Here is a 25,444-nt window from a genome sequence, read left to right as displayed (position 1 = left end):
GATAGTGACGCAATGATATTCGCTTCGCACAAAGCATTCGCAGGAAGTATGAACCAGGCTTCAGCACATCCAGATATTGCCATTTTAGTGACATTGATTCAGGCTTCCACATGTTTACTTGTCTGTTAGTTTTGAGTTTTCAAATAATTTTGTGGTGAAAAAAGACAAATTGACCAGAGTGGGAGTTGAACCTGTGTCCTTCGGATTGACATGCAGGCTCCCCTGTTGACGGTCTCACTATATGTATTTTGTCGATACCTTTGTTTCGTGTGTCAGTCCGAGGTCATGCAAACTTTAAAGGCAGTGGACACTATTGGTAATTACTCAAAATAATTATTAGCATAAAACCTTGCTTGGTAGCGAGCAACGGATCGCTGTTGATAGTACAAAACAGTAATTTTCCACGAATTTGATTTTGAGACCTAAGAATTAGAATTTGAGGTCTCAGAATCAAGCATCTGAAAGTACGCAACTTCATGTGACAAGGGTGTTTTATCTTCCACTGTTATCTCGCAACTTCAAAGACCAATTGAGTTCAATTTTTCACAGGTTTGTTATTTTGTGCATGAGATACACCAACAGAGAAGACTGGTCTTTGACAATTTACCAATTGTGTTCAGTGTCTTTAACTGCCTTGTAGCCAGGGATCACAACCAAGTTTACGATACAACCTAGGCAGCAGGTTGGACAACCTTAACGCGTTTTTGTTTAGTATCAATAATACAAATGCACTCTACCCCAAAAGCCATTATGGTTTCAATATTTAATAATGAGTGAATAGAAAAAGCTCTCGCAAATGGCTCACCAACCTAAAAGGACCTTAAAATAGTAGTAAGGTATTTATGCAACTAAAAGTTATGGTCTGACGTCAGGTCATTAAATATTTTTTTTGCAAAATAATCATGTTTAATTCTTACCGTATATGAAAGCTGAATCTCCATTTCCAAGACAGTTTCAAAATGTGTCTTAGCATAGAGTTGCAAAAAAATCCAAATAAATTACATGAAATCTTTTGCAGTTTGCAACTGGTTTAAGGTTTAAAAACTCTAAAATAATTACTGGTAAGTGGTACATGTACATGTAGTTGGCTTCTTATGAACAACAGAGGGCAGTATGACACATTAGCAGTGGATCCCTTTCTGATCTGATAATAATCCAAACGAGTTTATTTTTATCCTGATATTAAAGTATCACATGCAATCGTGTTGCAGATACGTACTGTGGCAGCATGGTTATTAAACACATCAAACATTCTGTTGCCTTTACTAAGTTTATTTATTAAAATGAAAATATAATAATTAAGGATAAAAAACCTACAGATTGCAACAAGTTTCCTTCCTGGAGTTCCTTCAAGTTTCCTTCAGACTTTGAGGCAGTCCATTGGAATATGAAAATGATAGGGATTGATTCCGACATCCATTATGCATTTAAAAGATTGCACCTTCATCAATAACCTTAAAGACACCGGACACTTTTGGTAATTACTCAAAATAATTATTAACATAAAACCTTACTTGGTCTAAGTAATGGGGAGAGGTTGCTAGTATAAAACATTGTGAGAAACGGCTCCCTCTGAAGTGACGTAGTTTTCGAGAAAGAAGTATTTATCCGCGAATTTGATTTCGAGACCTCAGATTTAGAATTTGAGGTCTCGAAATCAACCATCTAAATGCACACAACTTCAAGAACCATGTGAATGTACACAATGACCAAGACTGGCCTTCGTGACACTCCAGACTAGCTGTTCTCCACAGGAGATCATGAAAAACCCACTAAGATTTAAGCAGGAAAAAATGGGCTTTTCCTAAAAAGGTAGAGTAGATGAACCCTTCTGAAAACCCAGCTTTATGTTTTAAGTTAAATCATTGTGTTTTCAAAGGAATTTGAACCTCTTTTGAAAGTAGAAATGCTACAGTTTCCAAGGTATAACGGGGTTCTCCCTCAAGGTTTTATCAAAACTGTTGGGCACTCTGGACCAAAATATTTTAAGTTTGGCTGAACCTCACTGATTTGAAACAAGGAAGGTCCTCAGAATGTTTTCTAGTTGGTTTTTATCTTAATTTGTGAGACTTGATAAATTTAGGCTTTAAAGTTGGTCCTATTTGGCTTGGGAAGTGGAGCAGCAATTCAGTTCGGCCAACAGCACATTTTATCAGGGGTGTTTTTTCTTCAAAAAAAATTAGCAAAAATTCCGATTGACTGACCAGCCAAAAGAATGAAAAGAAATCAAAGTTGAGTTGTCTGATAATTAATATGTTTGATTGATTTTCAAGAGTCTGAAAGACTTTAATATTTTGGTGTATTTTAAAATATTTTTTTGGCATTTAGCATTGGTTGCTACATGTACATGTATGGGAGTCTATTAGTGTGGCCAGTGCAACTTGATGTAGACCTTTGACTTGATATAGCGCCCTCTAGTGCTATTATTTACACATTCGGTATCTCTCTTGGCAACCAACATGACAGGGACTTGACGCTATTAGCGCATTAACTTAACATTGTTCAAGATAAACGCCGCATTTCATTTATGACAGGCGCTCAATGAGTGATTTCCACTGTCGATAGTTCACAGTAAGACTTCAAGTGACAAAGTGTACCGGCCGATAAGTTGCCACAATTCCGAATGCTTAATCATTTTTCAAATGACATTTTCAATGACTTAATCAGGTTCTTGAATCTTAGTTTACTCTTTACTTAGCAATCATTTATTGGTACTGCGAGGTGTATGATAACCTTTAACCTCTCAGGTGGGGTGTTTATAAATAGGGTGAAGTATCATGTTCTTTTTGTCAATCACCCGAGGGCGCTATTCTGAGACAGGTGCAAGGTTGTCACTTAGGTTTGAAAAAAGTGTTCCTCTGTTTTGGGCATTTTATGGTTTCTGGTTTATTTATTTCAAAACGTCATCACAGCATACTGCTTAATTTCAACATAATTCACAATCTTTAAAAATGTTACAATAATTATTGATTACATTACTATAGAAAATACATTGTGAAAATATGATGAAAACCCAAAACAAAGGCTCAACAGAATATATGTTTGTAAGACATTAGGAATACATCTTTGTTTTAATCGAGCCTTGTTCATTTTAATTGAATGTTTACTCAGTTGGAATCCTTAATCTCACACTTTCATGAAATGCTTTTATGGTGTTCACTCGTCCGTGAAAGTCATGCATTTCCGCTTCATGGCACAACAATTTATCCGTGATTTAAGCTTAGGGCACATGAGCACAACGCCATGAATACTAAACCACAGTAATTTTTGACATTCAGGTACAGTCAAATAACTTATCTTTTCTTATCGCCTCTAGCTACCGGGCAATCTTGGTAGTCTAGTTGGTAAGACACTGCTCTATAATTGCAAGGGTGGTGGGTTCGAATCCCACCCGAGTAACATGCCTGTGATATTTTTTCACAGGACTCAGGAAAGTACTGAGTATACAGTGCTAACACACATCGGTGTAAGGGGAAAAACCAAAATTAATATTCTTTATCCCGATGCCAATTTAACGTCTATTATATCATTGCGGTACTCGCTGCCAAAACTAGATTTAAACTGCCTCTAGCTACCGGTCTCCTGGTGGTCTAGTTGGTAAGACACTGCTCTATAATTGCAAGGATCGGGGGTTCGAATCTCGCCCGAGTAATATGCCTGTGCTTTTTTTCACAGGACTCAGGAAAGTACTGAGTATACAGTGCTAAACACACATCGGTGTATGGGTAAAAACCCAAATTAATATCTTATCTCATAAAGAAGGCTTCGGCAGACTGATATGAAAATTTACATTTTCTACCTCAGTCTTCCCTTCTCCATGTTTTGTGTAATTTATTGAACTTGTGGAGAGAAATCAAATAAGAAGAAGAAGCATTCTCAACACCAATTAGTTTGGTGTCTGTGTCGGGCATTGATTTTAGCCTACAAATCAAGAGCTTTTAAATTTAGTTAATGCTCTTTTTGTTGATAAATCTATACTGTAGGGGAAGTTATTAAAAAGACACATTAAGCAAATCTGAAGTGAGTTCAGTGATTTTAGCCTAAAAATGAAGAGCTTGCAAATCGTAAACCATTCAGATTAGTTAGTGCTCGTTTTGTACATTAATAGATCCAGTTTACAGGGGAAACAAAACATAAGAAAGACACATTAAACAAATCTGAAGTGAGCGTTGAATAAATTTGGATGAATAAGTGCAGAGGTTGATGATCATTTCGCATTCATTCTTAACTTTTTAAAAACCTCGTTAGGTCATCAAAAAGGTGTTAATGACATCCACATCGACACCTGTGTCTACAGGTCCTTTACCATGGTACGCCAGGAGGGTGAACATCGCAATCACATCAAGCCCTTTGTCCCCCCCATGTAATCTTTTTCAAATCGCTCACCGCCGTTTAAACAGCAATTACACACCAGCCAGACTTTGCACACTCTGACAAAACAGGGTGTCAAACAAGTTCTTAATTGTTTACTTATTTATAAAAAAACTACTGCTGTTTGGACTCCCCACTAGCAATACGATTGAAGTGTTTTCGGTAGTCCTTTTCGGTAAAAATTTTATCGGCAATTATTATGATTGCCAACCGGGCGTAGTTATCTTTCTGATCAATCATAGGTTGTGTTTAATGGGTCGTTTGCTCATTGGCGTAGACCCTGGCAGATTATTGACACAAGAGGTGTGAAGTGAGCTATTAAGTGTTGACTCCAGCTGAATCAGAAATATGTCTTTGGGTATAAATAGTGAGAGATATTGCAACAATTGATTGACCTACCGAGTTATCATTTCAGTTTTTGTTTTTGATAAGTTGACACGAACAAGAGGGGGATTTGTTTCTATAAGGAGCATTTGGTCTCAGTATTGTTGCTTGGTGAGCAATTTATATCAATCCGCCTTGACAGCCGATGCTGGGAAACATTGTATGTGGAGTATTAGTCACTGTCATGTTTCCGATTACGGTTATTCTCCAAAGTCGTTTGACATTGTTCAAAAGTGTTTTAGATAACGACAACAAAAAAAGCCACCCCCCAAAACAAATTTTTTTTTCAAAGTGTTTTGTTGTTTCACATTTTTGTGACAAATATGAAGAATGGCTGTTGCAAACTGCTTACCAACCAAAATGGCCGAACGTATAAACACAAATAAAATTACGTTCAAACTGAAGCAGACTCTTTAAAATGTTTAATTTACAGAAGTTCTGTCTCACTTTTTTAACTCACTAAAACTTTTGTACATTACATGTCAATGTTAGAGAAGAATACAAAACTAAACATGTCATACTTTTGTGTTAGGGACTTTGTTTGACGTCAGGGTTTTCCCTAAGGTAAACTTAGTTACCTGATCACCCTTTAGTTACAATTTGTTCAACTTTGCTTTAATTATTAATAAATTAAATACGAATGAAAGTTGTGAATCCTCTCAAAAACATAATGTGTCTTTTTGGTTTAGTTTCAGGACAATGGATACAAATGGGGAATTTGTATTAATAAACAACTACTATGTTGTGTTTTGTATGTTGTTGTTGTTGTTGTTGTTGTTATTGTCATGGATAAGTTTGAGAACTGTTAACATCATCTTGTTCTTGATATTTTGCAGGCACTCGGGAATATTTACTTCGTTCATGAATCCCTTCAGAATGTTCAGATGTACGATTTCAAAGGTAAATATACAACTCACTCCTTTGTCTTCTTGTTGTCCTGTTTCGTTTGTCTTCTGTCTTAGGTTTTCTCGCTTATTGCCCTTAGAGGCCTTTTTGTTTGGTTTTGTAGGATGTTAATTCTGTGATTTGTGGTCTTTGTACGTTGCATATTGAAAACAAATATACATATAAAATACAACTGATGAAACAACCAGTAACAGCCAAAGATCTAAAACATCGCTAGAAGAAATAAAAAACATTCATGCCGAAACAACAATATTTTAACATGTTGATGTAAATTGATATATAATATCTTTGATTGTTTTTGGTTTGATCACACAGCTTGCAGATTCAGCACACTCCAAGGCAAACACATGGACTTAATTAGTAATAAAACAATGTTTGAAAAAGCAAAGTTTCCTCAGAACTTCTTCCCAGGAGTAAGTATTCTCAAATCAGACTCAGACCCTCTACGGCCAGGCATGATACTTCATGGACGCAATGATGGTGATTGCGTCCATGCCCCCTGGTCATTGCCTTGGTGCCCTTGAAATGCTCCAGTAGAAATTTATAGTTTCTTCATAGGATGCCCTTTACTGAGGAGCAAATGCCAAAAAGCCCTTGCCCTAAAAACGAAGCGTACAAGCATGAGCCTTTACCATTATACAAGTTTACTCTAAAACCTCTTTCCCATGTCTGTAAATTCCTGTGAAGGAGCCTGTGAGGGGACGATACCATTCACTATTCTCACTATAAATATATCCCCCTGTACAATTATGTGGAGGGAATTCATTATGGCTGACAATCTTGTGAATTGTAAAGAGGTAGAAGTTCAACTGAGAAATTGCATTGAGACATATTTTGTCTACACAGGTGTAGAGACGCATTTATGGTTATGTGACCCGCAATGGTTTACACTGACTAAAACTAAAACCTACACTGAACCATATGGAGTAATGTCTAGTTCCTAATACCACTGGGCCCTACATAGCTTACTGATCAGCACTTCTAAAGAAAAGACTTTATTGTTGAGATTAAGATCTCCTTGATACGTCTTAGAAATAAACAAAACATTTGTTCAACTTATTTTTGACAACAGACAGTTTGGTCAAGGAAAGGTTTCTTGAGAACAAGATGGAACATAGAAAACAGGTAATAACAAAATTAGAATAAAGGTGTTTAAAATTTCAAATTATCTTTAGTTAAAAATAACGAATAAAGATATTGACTAACAGGGAGGCTGCCAAACGTATAGACGATGTGACCTCTGACGTCACACGAAAACCATAACACGATTCGCGCGCATACCGCCGGGCAAAACCTTTGTGTTTTGGCAGCCAGCTAGAAAGTGTACGCAATCTTGCTATGACTATGCAACTCAGTGCCCGGCGAAACATGACGTATCTAGTGTTTTGTCAACAGAGGGCGGTTTGAATGTAAGCATAGGTCACATCGTCTATAGCTTGATGGTTGAGTTGGTAGAGCGCCGGTATTTTATACTGGAGTTCATTGGTTCAAGTCCCACTCTATTCAATTTGTCTTTGTTCAAACCAAAACTAACTATACAAATTTAAATATAATTACATTCATAAATACCTCAGACAGTTTCGCTATGCCTATTGGTGGAGAGCGCATCACGTGGGTGTGTATAAACCTTTGTTTATGACCAGTAAAAAGTGTTGAAACATGGGCGTGACACGCGAGCTTGTGCTTTTAAGACAGTTTCTTCATTCCTATTGGTGGACAGCAACGGCTGAAACAGTTTAGCCACATCACGCGATACGCGCGACGCGCACAGCATTCCCTTATAAGGAGTTGTTTACCCGAGGGCCTTGACTGGGCCTTATCATTTCATAGCTGGAGGGGTGTTGTGTTGAAAGAAATCATTGAACAATTAAACAAATTTCATTTATTTTACTCTTTGACCATAAATGTTGATGTTTTTTGACTGAAAAGGTATTTATGAATGGGAATCAAAGTGTGTTGAATCGGTTTTCAACTAGTGGTTTAAACCCGCCGAGGCCTGGTTCTTGATAATTGACCTCGACTTTGTCTCGGTAAATTATCAAGAACCAGGCCTCATTGGGTTTAAGCCACTAGTTGAAAACCTCTTCACCATACATTGATTCCCTTATTTACATGTGTCTTTACCCTTCCCACCCTTCTACAGGCATGATATTCTTTCTTTTTTTGCCCTTGGATGTATCAGAACTTTTGTTATTAATAAGGCCTGAAAAGTCCAGTAACGTCTACACCATCATGTACATGTAGGTCAGCCCTTATACTCAATAAAATGTTCCTGCTTGTTTCCCAAAGGACCAAATATCATGCCTGCTTCCACCAAACTCCCTCAAAAATATTATCAACTTAACTTAACCAAGTAGTGTACAAGCTGACATGGCTATACTCTAGTATTGTTCAAGTTCAAATGACCAGTTCATATCCTTTATCAAAATGTCAAAATATAATGGCTTAAATCAACACTAAAAAAGTACAAAGACTTCCAACCAACGTCTGAATCCGAGCCGTTATACTTATCGGCTCTTCAGTAGTCCCTAGTACGTTTGTTTTCTTACATATGTAAAATTTATTTGTGTAGCAATGCCCGGTGGCTAAAGCAAACAGTTTCAATTCTCCGTCTTCATTTGCCACAGGATATTTGACTTAGTTAATATACATCTGTTTCATGATGCAAGCAACATGGTCGCTATGGAAACGGTGAGTCGCCGAGTTTTTTTTTTGTGAAGTGTTTGTTTGGTTTTGCGCGCCCCACACCAAAGTCCGTCAAAGTTTTACCGAGATCAGCTCCGTGGCTCTCGTGTTTACACAAAACTAAACATGTTTGTGTTTCCATACGATGGATTTGTGTTTGCTATTACTTACTGAATTTCCCCGCAATGAAATTGTTTCAGATGAAAAATAGAAGAGTAGAGTTATATTTCGTTGAGAATTATGACTTTTTTATCAAATTTAATTCATTGGATTGATCAAGTCTTGACAGTTTGAGCTGCTAGGTTTTTAATGTTTGCAAAGTCGCTGTGTGTGGAATGTATAGTCAAAGGTTACAGGGATGACAATTTTCAGACTTTTTCCCAAATCAGATTTTGTTTTTACGTTTGCCTGGTAAAATGAAATTTAACTTTCTCCAGATAAATAAATCATGCTCTTTGATCTACTTCATTTGCACTAAGGAAGGTTTCCAAATGATCCTAAAATTGTTAACTCTGGAAGTGATTTCTACGTACTTGCTAAGATCTGAATTCAAGTTTCCCTTTTTTCAGCATGAATTCTTACAGTGTGAGAAATGGCTCCCTATTAAGTATAACATAGTTTTGAGAAAGGGGTAATTTCTCACTCAAATATTAAAAGGTTTCAGACCTAAAGCCCTTTTTAGGCATCTAAAAGCAGACAAATTTTTGCATCAAGGGTTTTTCTTCTTTCATTATTCTCTTGTTACTTCGACGACCAATTGAGCTCAAATGTTCACATGTTTGTTATTTTATGCATATGTTGGGATACAGCAAGTGAGAATACTGGTCTTTGACAACTACCAAAGGTGTCCAGTGCATTTAACTGTCATCGAAGTATAGTTATTTTACTATGTGTATTTTGTTAATACAGTTCCCATCAACGTACAGTAAAAACAGGAGAAGAACATTGGAGTATGTTTTACAAAGGTGAGTTGAACCATACCAAACATTGGATTTTTAATTACTTCAAATTGTGATTATTTTTTTTCTCAATGCAAGGGTTTTGTTTATAAAGATTTGTTTGTTTTAAAGCTTTTAATTTGTTAAATAAATGTTAAACAATTACTTTTTACAAAACATTCTTGTTATTGGTAAACTATTTTTTTTTAATCCCGATAGATTATCAAAGGATAAGCACGACAAGGTTCCACTATTTCTCTTTGGTGATTTTAACTTCAGGTTGGATGCCCAAGGTGTTATTCAGGTGAACAAGAAGTTTCCACTATTATTCATCACAAACTATTTTATCAAAGTTTTTGAGGTTTTTAAAATACTTTTCGGATTCTGTAAAATCTCTGAACTTGAATTGTGTCGGTCACTTAGAAAATATTTGTTATTGTTAAAACAGATTACTTCACTACAGGCTAGAATTTATTTTATGTTTTGTATTTTTTGTTATCTGCCTGTCAACTTTTTAAGAACGACCCAGAAATATGAAGAAGTTGTAAGTGGTTGTAAGTGGTTGTAATCTTCCTAGATAATCCATTTAAACAAGTTTCTGTAGCCTAGGTAACTAGGCAATAGAGTAATACGACCCATGACCTCTCGAATTAAGGAATCCTCCATTATTTTGAAGGGGTGGTTGTAGAATTTTTTATTTACATGATATTAGAGTTAGCTTCTACAAGTTAACTATATTTGTTATATTAACACACTGAAAGTTAGTCTTTGTCCAAGACTTCAGTGGATTTGTGCCTGCTCGTAGTCTATCATAATAACATGCCCTTTATACGCTATAATGATTTACTAAGAGTATGTATGCCATCCTCTATCCACTGACGTCTTGGGTCAAGACTAATTTGAAGAATGATGTCCATTCTTTCATTAGTCTTTGGTAGCCGAGGCAACACCCGAGTACACAAAGGAAGATAAGAATGTGACGAGGATAACGTATAAAGATGGAGATGCAAGCAAGAAGGTATGTAGACACATCCGGGAATCCCCCAAATTCCTTTCCCTGGTCTTGCCTGATTGTTGTTAGAACTGTACAACCAACCTTAGGGTTCTGAATCTTCAATGATTTGGGTTTCAAGTTAAATAATGTACACTGAAAAAGTCCACTAGAATATCTATATAGGGACGGGTTATTATTATTAGTATTTGTTTAACCTCCTCTTACTGTGACAGTTTATAAAATTTACTCTTGTGATATTTTGTTTTTGTTGTTTTGTTTTACTCTTATTTTTGTTTGTATTGCTTTTAATTTTCCGCAACATTCTTAAATATTTACGTAATTTTTATATCGTAATTCTTTTCGCGTGATTTTGTGTTTACTTTTAATATGTTTTTTTGTTTGCAAGGCCCAAATGGAAACCTGTTATTTTTTACTGATTTGGCTTACCCTGGGTAAATAAAGGAAATAAATAAATAAATAAATAAAAGAAAGTTCCAGACAACAAATACCAATGACAGTGTTAGTCCCAATGCACAAGATTGGTGCTCAAAGGATTCCTGGGGAAATCCAAAGTCAAAGCAGTACCGGCAATTGGCAACCATTGATTTTGTAGCAATGCGGTACACAACTATAAAACTTGGCATAGGTTCTCTAAGCTACAGCATGGCGTTCATCTTGCCAGCTTGATTTCAATTGTAACTTCACTCAGTTTCCCATTTGAGTGAATCACACTACATGTATATAAGCGCAGTTCATTCGGTAATTAATAAAGAAAGGTTTGCTTCAGTAAAGAACTAGCGGAAAGTCTTAAGATGTACTGGGCTGTAGAGAAAAGACTTCTGCATTTAATAAAATGTACTTGTATATCTTGTCTTATTTTCTGTCTTAGGCAATACTGATTCTGGAGAAGAAGAGATTTGAAATTGACGATCCCAGCAGGTTACACAGAGATAATCCCAAATGGGTGAGATGTTTTTTTTTTTTTTTTTTTCTAAACTCAGGAAAGTACTGAGTATACCATGCTTAATACACATCGGTGTAAAAGAATAAAACAAATTATAATTATATGCAAAATTAAGATTTGTGAAATTGTTGCGGGACCTGCTGCTTACATGTAGGGTTCAGACTGCCTCTAGCCCCCGGGCTAGCTATGTGGTCTAGTGGTAAGACATCTGGGCCCAATTTCATAGAGCTGCTAAGCACGAAAATTTGCTTAGCATGATGTTGTTTGCTTGTCCTGAAAATCACGTGGAAATTTGGTTGGTAATCCTGTTTTTATAAAGGCAAAAAATTCATGCTAAGCATATTTTTGTGCTTAGCAGCTCTATGAAATTGGGCCCTGTTCAAGGAATGCAAAGGTTATGGGTTGGAATCCCAACTGAGTGACTTACCTCATGTTTTTTTTTTCTCCACAGAACTCGGTCTACAGGTCTTTATACACATTTGTGTAAAGGTACAAACAAACGTTTGAGTCTAATGTGGGTTTTCAGTTCAACTTTTATAATTATTACTTCTTCATATGTGACTATAATAAGACTATCTTTATCCTATCTTAAACAGCTTCTTCAGTTTGATAAGGAACTCTTGTGCTTCACAAATCAGCTTCATGAATTCGACAGAGAGTTTCCACCAAGGTGGGTCACTTCAGCTTTCAATAACAATAACGCAAATAATAATAATAACAACAATAATAATAATAAATAAATAAATAAAACCAGCTCTTTTATTAATGTTTATAGCGCAATTCCCCAAAAAATGATCACTGCACTTTACACACAAAAAAAAACTAAAAAAGATTTGGAGGCTGATCATCCTTACTCGAAGCTAAGAGCTGAGTTGCGATTGACGCGGCTACAATGTGTTCGAGAAGCTTGCAAGATAATAACTAACGTCTGTTCACAGGATATTGGACTTGGCATCTTTGCCTTAGTTTAGTTTTTGGGATATTATTGAAGGAATGATGATAAAGAATGAACCAATTGTTGCTTTTCCTTGGATATTTTATATCATTAACAGGATTTTCTTCAACATTGTCATATAAATACGTCACAAACAAAACCATGAGGGTCTTGCAAATACTAGTTTAATTTTCTTAAGTTGAACTCTCACCCTTGACCTATTAATGTCATTAACCCCCTTTCTCTCTTTGAAATTTAGTTACCCCTATAGTGAAGATGTTACAGATGGGCGGAGCTACATGAAGACTCGAGTCCCAGCGTGGTGTGATCGTATTCTACTCTCAACGTCTGCCAAACCTCTTATCAAGGAGGTAAAAATGACTCTCAAATTATTATTATTTATTTCTTTCTTATTTTTTTACTCTAGGAAACATTTTAGTGAGAACACTGATTTTCGAAGGTGCCCAGCATTTAAACAAATTTATAAATATAGTTACAATAAAAACACTTAAAAAAAATTACCTTTTATATTGGTTAAAAACAAGTAACTCTAAAATCCAACTCGATTAAAAAAAAAAAAACTGATGAATTTGTTGACATTGACGTTCATTATCAATCTATAGTAACAAAGAGCTGCTGGAGTATTTTTAGAAGCAAATTGGCCACAATCTTTGGAAAGTTTTAGTCCATGGTTTGTAGATAAAGAATGTTTCAGATCCTTCAGTATTGAATTGTCAAAGTCGATTGTTTATGTACTCATAAAAAATCAAACAGCTACATCAGATGTTGGGTTTGATTCCTGACTTTGCAAGTAAATCCGCCAATTTTGTTGAGCATTGTTTTTAATTAAGAACTCACTCTGCGGTAGTGAAGTTAATAAAAATCCACTGTAAGCTAATTTTCTACCTTCCGCCCGGTTAGTAGTTAAAAAGCGCAACAGTTCTTTTCAAAACTGAGAAGTCTCCTGAAAATCTATACGCGGTAGTAGAAAATTTAGCGAGAAAGTTCTCCAAGAACAAAAGTCTACATAGAAAGTAGATACACACATGGTGTTACTGCAAACCAAATATATATTGATACCTTACCATCAATTGCCTCAAACCCCATACACTGTTTATTAAATAACCATTTTGATTGTGTCTTTTCCTAACAGGATCTGTATCACAAGGCAATGTATAATGTAATTGGGCAAGACGTATGTATGGGTGACCATAAGGTAAGAATACTGGTTCCCTGTTTCTCTTCTAAACAACATGTGATAGATATCAAGGCAACCAGGGATATAGGCTGGTACCCCATAATAACCTATCATGAGTGCTATGTGGATACTGGGTACCAAACTAAAATAATGCCATGACGATAACAAAATAAATTTAAAAAAAGATCTTGTGGCAGATATTTATAATAACAATAATCATTTATAATACGCCGATATCTGTCTTAAGATGCTCATGGTGCAGCAACGGATCAATAACAAAAAGGGAACAATGAATACAATCGGTAACAACAATGTACCGGTAGATGGAATAATCTTCTGACTTTTTCTCCAAGGACCAAACACTAGCCCTGGTTGTCTCGGTCAATGCATCTATTCTATCAATTCAGTTCAACTCGATGTTTATTTTTGTACTGCGAAATGTACATACATGTACAAGTAATTATAAAGAAGGTCTATTAAACACCTGCATACATTAACTTCATATGATTTTACATTGTTGTTGTTATCATTGTGGGTCGACATGGCCTAGCGTTTAAGAGCACCGGATTCAAGCTCTTGTGCTTCTGAGTGTGGGTTGGAGTCCCAGTCGTGACACTTATAGCAAGACACTTTACCATGATTGCTTCCTAAATGTTAGGAAGGTGGTGTGCGCTTTCTGCTCTACCGACCAGGCTTCTGATGGATGATACCCAAGCCTAGATCTGTTTGGACTGTAAAGGGGCTAACCCTGTTGCAGCCCTGGAAGTAATGGCAATGTCCCCTAGAAAAAAGTTGACTGTAGTCCACACCGTTAAGTGGCCTTCAGGAGACTTGCTTAAAAAAATTCAATACCAAATAAACAAAATGTTTACCAACACATTGAATCAGACCCTTTGTTGAATATTTCATAATCCATTCTTCTTGCCTACTTCTCCCCCCCCCCCCCCCCCGCCTCCTCTTCTTTACAGCCAATCTTTTTAAGCTTCAGATTAGCCACATCTCAAGGTATGCCAGTTCCCTATAAACGTTCCCCTGCTCGTAAGTGTTGTGTGATACTGTAGGAACACCCCTCCATCCCATGGGTGTCTTCACCTAACTTGCTGCACTGTATGTCTGTTTGCTGTAAGTGGTATGCTTTCAATTGCATGCATTTTCTTTTAATTTCTCTTGAGTTTCTAATTTCTCTCTTAAGCCCGGTTCATACTTCCTGCGAATGCGAATGCAAAGCAAGTCGAAGCGAAGCGAAACTTGAGTCTGTGCTCAACTCTCTTGCGAATATCGCAGAGTTGTGACGTCAAATTCACGTCCAATTCGCATCGCATTCGCATTCGCAGGAAGAATGAACCGTGCTTTATAGACTCAATTCACAATGCGCAGCGCACATAGGCGTGGTCTCCTGTCCCCCATTTTGTGTATGAAAACATGCACAAAAGGATGGTACACCAGTTTACGCACCTCGGAACAATGCACATCTACCGTCTTCTTCCATTTGGGTGAGTTCATTCCTTTTGTGCATGTTTTTATACACAAAAGTGCGGAACGGAGACATGCGTGTATGTGCACTGCGAATAGGTTTTATTCCTTCTTTATAATTTTGTATAGAGTTTCATGTTTTTTAATCTCTGTTTTTTATTTTTTATTCGTATTGTTTAGGTTTATGTCAGTCTTACACTTTTGTTATATTTTCTCTAGAGTTTGCGACTTCTTTCCATTCGGTCCTTTCTTTATAATTTTGAGAGTTTCATGTCTTTCAATTTCTGGTTTTTATTCTGTTTTCATGCGTACAGTTTGGGTTCATTTCAGTCTATCATTTTAATTAAAAGAAAATACATCCCATGATTGGTTGCTTTGTTTCAAACAAACTCATCACTATTTTTTGAATATTTGTAATAATCTATCTATTTTTGCTCTGCATTGAAAGCTTCCCATACTTTTCAAACTTTGATTGCTAAAACTCAGGCTGTAACTTTGCAATAAAAAGGTCTTTACTCCCAAATGGCGTTCACCATCTCACAAAGGCCACTGAATAAGCCCTTTCTGTTTTTTATTTATTTATTTATTGTTGTTTTAATCTTCAGACATAAGTATATACATGCAGTTAATATTGTCCAGGTCTCGACAAAACTAAACAAAATTGTTGTCAGTAAAATCTCTAAGTTTGAAAGGCCTACAGGACAAATAAATAGTTACAAATAAGAATGTGTGAAACAAACGTAGTTGTGGCTGATATTATGTTCTGTGTTCGTCACAACTTGACTGCAAATACCTCTCGCTCGATGTTAATAGGCAAAGCAATTAATTATTCATGTATTCATTTACATTCTATTCATGTGTTAATGACATGTTTATTTCATGAGTTGATCATCATGTAGTTTAGCCAATCATTGACAGGCTGACATTTGATTTGAGGATGTTGGGCTGGTCTTGATTTCACTAAACAAATTAGTCCCCATTCTAGATACTAAGGAATTACTTTACATTATGACGGTCGTTTTGTTATTTATTAACAACAGTGCAGCTTCTGTGTTATACTGACATTTACAGTAACATACACTTATTCTACATTTTTTTTTTACCTACATGTAAAATTGGGGGGGGGGGGGTCGAGTTGGTGTAGTGGTATCTGTTCTCGCCTTCCACCTTAAGGACCCTGGTTCGAATCACACCGGGGGCAGTATGTGGATTGGATTTTTCAGTCCCTACCTAACTGCATCGGTTGTATATATAATTCTTTGGGGTTTCCCTCCCACATCTAAAACTGAAGTGGTGGTCGAGTTGGCAAAGTGGCATCTTTCTTCACCTTCAACCTCTGGGACCCGGGTTCGAATCACACCACTATGTGGATTGGGTTTCCAGTCCCTACCTAACTGCATGGGTTTTCCCTGGAATATATCATTCTTTAGGGTTACCCTCCCACATCTAAAACTGAAGTGGTGGTCGGGTTGGCATAGTGGCATCGTTCCTCGCCTTCCACCTCTAGGACCCTGGTTCGAATCACACCAAGGGCACTACGTGAATTGGGTTTTCAGTCCCTACCTACATGTAACTGCCAGGGTTTTCCCTGGAATATTTCTCTGTGGGTTTCCTCTTAAATCTAAAACTAAAACTTTCTTCTTAGTATTCTCTTGGCTAGTACAGTGATTAAAGGCAGTGGACACTATTGGTAACTAAAAATAATTATTATCATAAAACCTTACTTGATTACAAGTATATGGGAGAGGTTGGTAGTATAAAACATTGTGAGAAACGGCTCCCTCTGAAGTAATGTAGTTTTCGAGAAAGAAGTAATTTTCCACAAATTTTGATTTCCGAGACCTCAGATTTAGAATTTGAGGTCCCGAAATCTAGCATCTGAAAGCACACAACTTGGTGTAACAAGGGTGTTTTTGTTTCTTTAATTATTATCTCGCAACTTCGACGACCGATTGAGCTCAAATGTTCACAGGTTTGTTATTTTATGCATATGTTGAGATACACCAAGTGAGAAGACTGGTCTTTGACAATTACCAATAGTGTCCAGTGTTTTTAAGTTTGCTTTACTGAGGATCCTGAAGCAAAGTTTGCTTCACAACTTTGCACAATCAAAACTATCTGATAAGCAATTCCAGGTTTGAAAAGAATCTTTTTACCTTAAGGACAATGTAGGCCTACAAATTATTACATATTTTTGTGATGTTTTTGAATATAATTGTTCCTTGTTTGTCTACTATTGAATTTGTTTTGCTGTGTGCGCGATTTGTTTTATCCGCTTGTCCCGTTGTTTGTTTGCCTGTTTGTGTATGTGAACAATGTAATCACAAATTACCGTCAATTTGGACCAATACGTGTCACAGAATACATGTATGTCCCTGTTTCTGTCAGTGTAATTGTCAGTGTAATTGTCAGTGTGATTGTCACTGTGTTTCGCTGTGATTGTTACGGTGATTGTCAAAGTGATTGTCAATCTGATTGTCACTATGATTGTCACTGTTATTGTCACTGTGATTGTCACTGTGGTTGTCACACCATGTATGCACTATCAGACACAGCATTCTCTTCTTTCCAAGCACAGTGAATGAGGACACCCAACGACCCTGATTTAGTCTCAGTACACCACGTGCAGTTCATGTAAGTCCCTCACTCAGTGTGATGTTTGTCCCGCTCATTTCTTCACTTTTGTATCTTTTGGTTTATCGTTCCACTAAATTTTAATAACTCCTTTAACGCAGGGGGAGATTTCACAAAGAGTTAAGACTAGTCTTATCTTGAGTTAGGACGAGTTACTTGTCCTAACTTAGGACTAAGTTTTTAATATCTTCTAGGACTAATCCTTAGTTAGGACTAGTCCTAAGTTAGGACTAGTCCTAACTCTTTGTGAAATCCACCCTGGTCTACATGTATGATGTATGCAGCAAATTTTTATGTTTTTGTTTGTTTATTGTGGTTGAGAAATTATTTCCAAAAGAGGTTAAAGTGGAATGGAAATGATGGTGTTGGCAGAGCTGCCAGCTACCCCTAATTCTGCTAAAAGTTCCCTAATAATGAAACCTATCAATCCATGAGCAAATTTGTAAATCTCCCTAAAACGGATTTTCCCCCGTCATGCCAAATGCAATTCTAAATTTCCCTGGTTGTTATACAAAGTCTCCCTGATTGCAAGATGCAAATGTTGGCGGGCTGGGTAGGTTTTTTTTTTTTTTTTTTTTTTTTTTTTTGGGGGGGGGGGGGGAGCTGGGGGGTTTGTGTCAGCTCTTGTTAAGTTATACAACCTTATGTTGATAAAAGAACAGGTGACTAAAACAACATTTGAATCATTTGGTAGTTGTCAATTTAGATAAGTAGCTCAGAGCAAAAATTGAGACAACCCCATGCTGAGATGTTTAGATAGTCAATCCAATAATGGCCCTAATGATGCCAAGATAATGACCCGCAAGAATTCAATATTAATGGCCCTGATACCAAGGCCATTACTCCCTCGATTTTGTCCGATTGCTCGGCCACCGTTTATGACTCTTTATCAAAGGCATATACTAATTTTTTTCAGGCTGGGTTTAATTGTGGGTTAATCGTTGGTAATAAAATATTCCAGGCGATCATTGGGCTGATAAGCTATGGGGCAAGGAGGGCAAAGTTTCAGGGTAGTAGATTGACAGCGAGGGGGGTTGTGGATTTTATGACGATGGTGGAACGGATGGTAAATAGTTGGACTTGTCAACACTAGAATCATGAAATAATGGGGTTTTGTTAGTATTTGGAGAGTACAATGGTCATTATTACCAGTCTGATCATAGTAATAGGCTGCATTTAGGGGTTTTATATTGTTGGGTTTTGGAGTGGTCAAATAGCTCCTTCAGAACCACAACAGTCGTGAGGTGAGTTCATTGGGCTATAGGTTGAACGGGAATGAAACTTGAAATTTGGGATTGGGGTCAATTTTGCCAACTCAAAACCAGTTAACATTTGAACTCTAAAGATATTTCATCTAATTATATCGCGTTTTTTAAAACAAGCGTGAGTAAAGCAATGATGAAGTAACTACCAAAGTCTTAGACGAATTGAAGAGGAACTTATATGGTTGTATTCTCAACCTTTTTTCTGGCATTGTGATTTGAACTGCTTCTAACTACCGGGCAATCTTCGTGATCTAGTTGGTAAGACACTGCTCTTGAATTGCAAAGGTCGTGGGTTCGAATTGCCTCTAGCTACCAGGCAAATTCGGTAGTCTAGTTGGTAAGACACTGCTCTTCAATTGCAAAGGTCGTGGGCTCGAATTGCCTCTAGCTACCAGGCAAATTCGGTAGTCTAGTTGGTAAGACACTGCTCTTGAATTGCAAAGGTCGTGGGCTCGAATTGCCTCTAGCTACCAGGCAAATTCGGTAGTCTAGTTGGTAAGACACTGCTCTTGAATTGCAAAGGTCGTGGGCTCGAATTGCCTCTAGCTACCCGGCAAATTCGGTAGTCTAGTTGGTAAGACACTGCTCTTCAATTGCAAGGGTCGTGGGTTCGAATTGCCTCTAGCTACCCGGCAAATTCGGTAGTCTAGTTGGTAAGACACTGCTCTTCAATTGCAAAGGTCGTGGGTTCGAATTGCCTCTAGCTACCAGGCAAATTCGGTAGTCTAGTTGGTAAGACACTGCTCTTGAATTGCAAGGGTCGTGGGCTCGAATTGCCTCTAGCTACCAGGCAAATTCGGTAGTCTAGTTGGTAAGACACTGCTCTTCAATTGCAAGGGTCGTGGGTTCGAATCCCACCCAAGTAAGCCTGTGATTTACTTAACAGAGCTTGGGAAAAGTACCGAGTTTACAGTGCTAACACATCGCAAAACCAAAATTACTATAATCCGAAAATTACGGTATTCTTTATCCCCGATGCAAATTTCCATCCGTTGAATTATAATTGCGCTTCAAACATGTCAAATATAATAGCTAATTAGCTTTTTGTTTACCCTTCCACTTTGTATATCTGTTCCTTTGTCTGTTTGTCCCTCATCTCATACTGTCACCCCATCCTCTTTCTTTCTCGACGCCATCTTTCCACTCTATCAACATCTTTTCACTCCAGTCACTCCATACTACAAGGCAGCAGGAGCATTAGTCTACTACCCACTCATCTACCGAGAAACATCAGTATAGCACAGGCCAACAGTCAGGGCACCAGACTATAAAGTTCGATGACCTCACTGCAAGGCCAGTCTTCAGATGCAATATTATATAAAGAGGTATTATTATTTAGCCAAGGTCACACTCCTTTCAAGGTGCTACTCTTTCAGCATTATTGTTTTTTCTCATGGAGGGCGAAGAAGTGTGCCCTGTGGAACCTCAACTTGAACTTTACTGAAGCTTATACTAGCATCATGCTGATAGGTTTGTATATGACAGTACCTGGAAATGGTACAAATGAAAACAAAAAACCTCTTTAATGCCCCAAAATAGTGACTGTGGGAACCACACTTGCATTATAAATCATTAAATTTAGATCCTGATGGGTCATTGTATGAGTATATGGGCCAAGGACTGTTCCTCGAGGAAGAATGCATTACAGTCAACTATGCCACCCTTCCAGGATCATATCCTAAATTACAACCATCAAATCATTGGAATTCATAATTTCAATTTTTCCTGCACAGTCAAATCTGTTTTTTGTAAGCACCATAAATATCACACTTAGGGGCCAAGTATGGTGTCTTGAGGAACCACCTCCACCTTTTCCATACTTTATGCTCTTATTGCCTTCCTGACCACAGATGCAATATATACACAAGATGTTAAGGTGTTGCTTGCACCTCAGTGACTACATTTTAATATGACCTAGACTAGTTTCATGTCGTATATCAATTTTATTTTGTACATGTAATTTTAATGTGTTTACGGGTTGAGTAGGAAGGATTGGGCGTTGGTAGTCCAAGATGGAGCATTAACAATATTGCCAAGCAATTTCCTTTATTTAAAAGAGATTTTAATTAAAGATGTTTTTAGAAATTTTAGTTTTTTCCTGTTTCGATTATTTATCCACTTACCTGTAGTTATTGTAAAAGTCTGTGTTTTTAACAAGTATTATTAACTAAATTGTGGTTTTACCCATCCTTTTTGCTGATCTTCTCAATTCTTGTAAATTAAAATCTAATAATGTCATAGGAAAACAAAATCTTGTTCATGCAGAATTCTTTTCTAGCTAGACCTTTTTGATGGTGCAGTCATTCTTCTTTTTCTTCTGTCCAACGTAATAATTATATAATGACTCATGGCTTTGTCTTAAGATATGACATAAGCTCTGGCTAGGGCTCCAGCTTAGGCTATAGCTTTGGTTCTGGCTTGGGATCTGGCTTGCAGGCGGGCTCTGGCTTTGGCTTGTGCTTTAGCTTTAGCTCTGGCTTAAGATCTGGGCCTAATTTCATAGAGCTGCTTAAGCAAAATGTTTTGGTTAAGCACGAAAATAGCTTGCTTATTTGACACATCTTACAGGCCAAGATTTCATGTCATATACATTGCGTGTGACTGTATTTAGCTGTTGTTTACTTAGCATAACAATTGAGTGGAGTCGTGGCCTGTATTCTGATTTTACTTAGCATGGATTGTTTTGCATTAGCAGAGTTTTGTGCTTAAGCAGCTCTTCGAATTGGGCCCTGGTTTGGTCTCTGGCTTGGTCTTTGGCTTTGTTAGTAATTTTGTTTGTAGGGACTTCAAACAGCGGGACAGTACTTAAGCCAAAGCCGAAGCCATGGTTTTGAACATGGAAAGAGAAAATAGTCTGGTTCCCTTATACTCAAATGAAATAAAGTATTCAAACTCATTACTGAGTATACAGGGAGCATGTCGAATGTAGTCTCTGGATTCTGAAGATCTTCTAAGATTGTGCATCAATCGAATGAAAATTGTCTTGTTATGCAATGAACAGCAAAGAGGCTGCCTTTTTTTTACCTTACCAATATTTTTCAAGTCGTGCTTGAATTTTGTTTCTCTGCAATGGTTTGTGATAAGCCTACAATAGTTTGCAACAAAACTCTCTTTGTCATTCGCCATTTAGTATGTAAATTAATATCTCATGTATTCATCATTAATGATTAATATTAACCATATACTCTGAGTGGGAGTGTAACTATACATTTCTTAATATAATAACTGCATGCTGTGGTAGATTTCATGATTTTATTTCAATTTTCGGATACCATCGTTGAAAGATAAAAAGTTACCAGTAAACCAAAATGACTTCCACCATTTGGAAAGCTTATGTAGCTGCCTGAGACATTGAGCAATTATACAAAATGCAGCCAATTGATAAATTAGTCAAATAATTTTGAATTCCACCTGATGTATACCTTATTCCACATTGAGCAGTGCGACAACTAGACATTTTCATGTGTGGGGCAAATGGGGGCTACATTTTGGTGGCTTTTGATGTATCCAACCATACTCGTGTTTTCATTTATCTCATTTGCGGGGGGTGGGCAAGGGGACCGAATGGGTTGTTCCACTTTCTGAAATTGAGCCGACTTTGCAAGAGTCTGGCATGGGTTAAGGGTACAAAATTAAAATATGTCAGAGGAAAGCAAGCCTGGTTCTATAGGGGTTAAATAAAAATATTCTTTATCATTGATGCAATAATTTACATCAATGAAGCTTTGGCTTTTTTAATTGTTAATTTTTTTAATTGACTTAATTATAATCTATTACTTTTCCACTAGTTGTTAGGCTACCTTTTTGTGGGCTAAAATAGTTAGCAAATTATTGAAAGTTGTTTCCTATCCACCAGTTACACAAAACCACCGTATCTTAGCACAGTTCAGAAAAAAACCCAAGTCTAAAGTAGAATCCAACCTCACTTTAAGCCTCACTAGGTTGTGTATAAAGAAAAACCAAGATGTCTTACTCTAGCTGGTTGTTTTTTAGTCAATAAAATGAATTGTACTTAAATTATTGATAATTATTATGAATTCGCATCATACTTGTGTTAGGCCCTCCTGTGGCTAAACTTTACATCTTAAGTTATTTAAATTGAAATTTATGGTTTCTTATTAGTGCTACAATTGACGTTTTATCCACCAACATTTACAACTGCCCATTTTTAATTAAAAATTTTCTTCATTCGGATTAAAACAGCTCCAATATTGTATTCTTAATTAAATAGTTGATGATTTATAGTATAGATTTATATTTTATTGAAACAAGTGTGATTACTATTGTTTTTATTAATTTAGTTGAATCGAATTTGATTGGTTATTGGTTTTGTTATTGATTGGTCGTTGGGTTACAGCAGTCAAAGCTGTTAGAAATAAACCATGATTTATTTTCCAATTTCAAGGAGTGTAAGAATAAATGCAGTCAACATAATGTAAGCTAATGGTTTACACTGCGTTTACTAAATTCTTTTTAAAATAAACAGTATAGTAAAATCACTTTACTCATGAAATTACAAAAAAGATATGACATTTTGAAGGACCAAAACTATTAACAACGTAAGGCAAGTTAATTTTGAATTATTGTTATTATGTAAAGATCTCATAATTATGTTCTTTTTTAGAGCACAAACAAAAAATGTCACCTCTGATAGTTGAATGCCAAGACACTATTATGAAACGTTGTCATTTTTGTTAAACTCAGGGCTTCATTATCACATTTTAATATTTGTAATTGATATATTGACGCACCTTTAACTCATGCACATTTTATTATTGACACCACGCTATACACTGTGTGTTATTGTTTTAAAGGGCTATCGATTTGGAACTCAGATAGCCCTAAAGGTTCAGACCCCTTTAGTTTTGTTTTGTAAAAATAATGTTACCCCCGTCTAAAATAATTTGTTTAACAACCATTTTTCTTTTAGTCTTGTATTTTTAATGGCTTGACATTTAGGTTACGTACGCATCATGGTTTTCCAATAAATGCTTGCATTGATTATTAATTTCAAATAATATATTTGAAATAAACCAATCAGAGGAAAGAGTTTCAACAGTTTGATTTTCATCTGAGAAACTACCGTGACGTGAACGAATACCGCCCTCTTTGGGTACTTTTGAGAAATTCCTCAAAATGTCGTCTTTATGTAATTAAGACACAGCAATGTCAACAGTATAAGGATAACCATTGACTTGTAAATGCAGACAAAAAAGTTAGTCTGAAATAACTATATGCGATTTGATGTTTGTTAAGCGCTTCCTTTTTTGACCATAAGTCAGAAAGTGGAATTCGGAAGTAAACGTGATGATAAGTTCAACTTCCTAAGGAATTTTTGTCGTGATTGCATTTTTTTGCAAGAAAAACCCAGAACTGCGAATTTTTTACTAATAGTTTGCGTAAAGGAGGGAAACAAACCGCCATGGTTCGTCTTACATAACAAAAAATTGAAGGGAATTCAACCTAAAAACAAACAAACAGTATTTTGTGAGTTAACTGTTTTACTGTCCCAGCAAACGAAGACATCGTGCTGTCTTGATATGTTCGTTAACTCGCTAAACAATCCTAAACCAAGAAAGATGCTGCGCTTTATCGATTGACCAAAACTACATAGTTACGTTGTGGTTTGAATAAACCAGTTAAGTTACTCATTAACTTAAAATTTGTGCACTATTTAATCGGTTAATTCGGTCATTATACGTTCACTTGGAATATATATATTTAAAGAAAGCCATAGGTTTAAAGCCATAGAGTTGGTTGGTGTTTTTCCACCCCTCTAGATTGTGTATTTTAGATGTAGCTTATTTTATTGTACATACATATTTGGATCTTAGCTATTATTGTAAATTACATACAAAATGTTTGTATTATTTATGTATTATCGACCACAAAGATTTACTAATTATTATTATTATGTTTTAGTGACAGTGCACAGGGCGTAGTTTTAACAAATTCAGACGATGTATTTTTCCATTTTGAGGCAGTTCTAAAGGAGTGGCTATTCTCATTTTGTGGCAATACCCTCACTAAAGGTGAATTAAAGACTACATAATTGTCAGGAATGATTCCTTCGTCTTTGATTGAACCCCCCCCCACCCCCCCCCTCCTCCCCTCCCAAATTGGATGTTGAGTGGTCTCTGTATTTCAGAGGGCCTTACCTCACTTGTACAGGTAACTTGGAGGCAACCATGTTACATATACAGTGCAACAGGACCACTTTGGTGCCACATGGGTCATATTCCAAACAATGTCTTACGGTCCCTAAGTGTATGAGAACACTCAGTGGAAATGGATTCTCTTCCTGAAACTGGTTGCCTGTAAATTGGCTCAGGCAAATATTGTTTGATCAAACACAAAACAAACGTCAATTTGATCTTGGCGAGACTGTTATTTATGTGAATCAATGAAGTCATTTCAAATTACAGTTATTCGTCTATAGGATACAGATAACCAGACTCGAAGTATCGCTCACGTAACCTAAACAACCGACTGGGACCGCTGGGGGCTGGCTTTTATGTTTGAAGCCCGATTGAAGCACTTTTTGAGAGACAAATTTTGAGTAATATGAGAATTAGACGACGAGTATAAGGCCTACAATGTGAGCGCAGATCGCAACTGTGGTTACATGTGGTATTTCCCTTATCGCAAAATGGCAGCATTAGGCTACTCTGACATTCCATACTGAATTGGAACGAGAT

At 36.7% G+C, this 25,444-nt stretch overlaps 1 protein-coding gene across 5 annotated transcripts in view; it reads left to right on the top strand.

The window, feature by feature from the left end:
• The window catches only part of LOC117294440 (inositol polyphosphate-5-phosphatase A-like), a 77,982-nt gene extending 53,178 nt beyond the window's left edge, over positions 1 to 24,804 (top strand). For 2 of the 5 annotated variants that reach the window (XM_033776841.1, XM_033776840.1), the window contains exons 6-18: positions 5,592 to 5,655; positions 5,977 to 6,074; positions 6,734 to 6,786; positions 8,289 to 8,352; positions 9,256 to 9,311; positions 9,504 to 9,588; positions 10,213 to 10,302; positions 11,168 to 11,242; positions 11,839 to 11,912; positions 12,436 to 12,547; positions 13,330 to 13,392; positions 14,343 to 14,379; positions 19,915 to 24,804. In XM_033776841.1, coding sequence (XP_033632732.1) covers positions 5,592 to 5,655; positions 5,977 to 6,074; positions 6,734 to 6,786; positions 8,289 to 8,352; positions 9,256 to 9,311; positions 9,504 to 9,588; positions 10,213 to 10,302; positions 11,168 to 11,242; positions 11,839 to 11,912; positions 12,436 to 12,547; positions 13,330 to 13,392; positions 14,343 to 14,379; positions 19,915 to 19,985 — 942 coding nt within the window. In that variant the 3' untranslated portion in view covers positions 19,986 to 24,804. Of the gene's footprint in view, positions 1 to 5,591; positions 5,656 to 5,976; positions 6,075 to 6,733; positions 6,787 to 8,288; positions 8,353 to 9,255; positions 9,312 to 9,503; positions 9,589 to 10,212; positions 10,303 to 11,167; positions 11,243 to 11,838; positions 11,913 to 12,435; positions 12,548 to 13,329; positions 13,393 to 14,342; positions 14,497 to 17,420; positions 17,482 to 19,914 lie in introns of all 5 variants that reach the window. The other 3 variants (XR_004519533.1, XR_004519534.1, XM_033776842.1) reach the window with 3 other exon arrangements.
• Positions 24,805 to 25,444: the final 640 nt, after the last annotated feature.

This window comes from Asterias rubens, chromosome 9 (assembly GCF_902459465.1).
Source record: "Asterias rubens chromosome 9, eAstRub1.3, whole genome shotgun sequence".
In the NCBI taxonomy this organism is placed as follows: Eukaryota; Metazoa; Echinodermata; class Asteroidea; order Forcipulatida; family Asteriidae; genus Asterias; species Asterias rubens.
The sequence above is the reverse complement of the archived record's forward strand: the minus strand, read 5'-3'. Positions and strand labels throughout refer to the sequence as shown.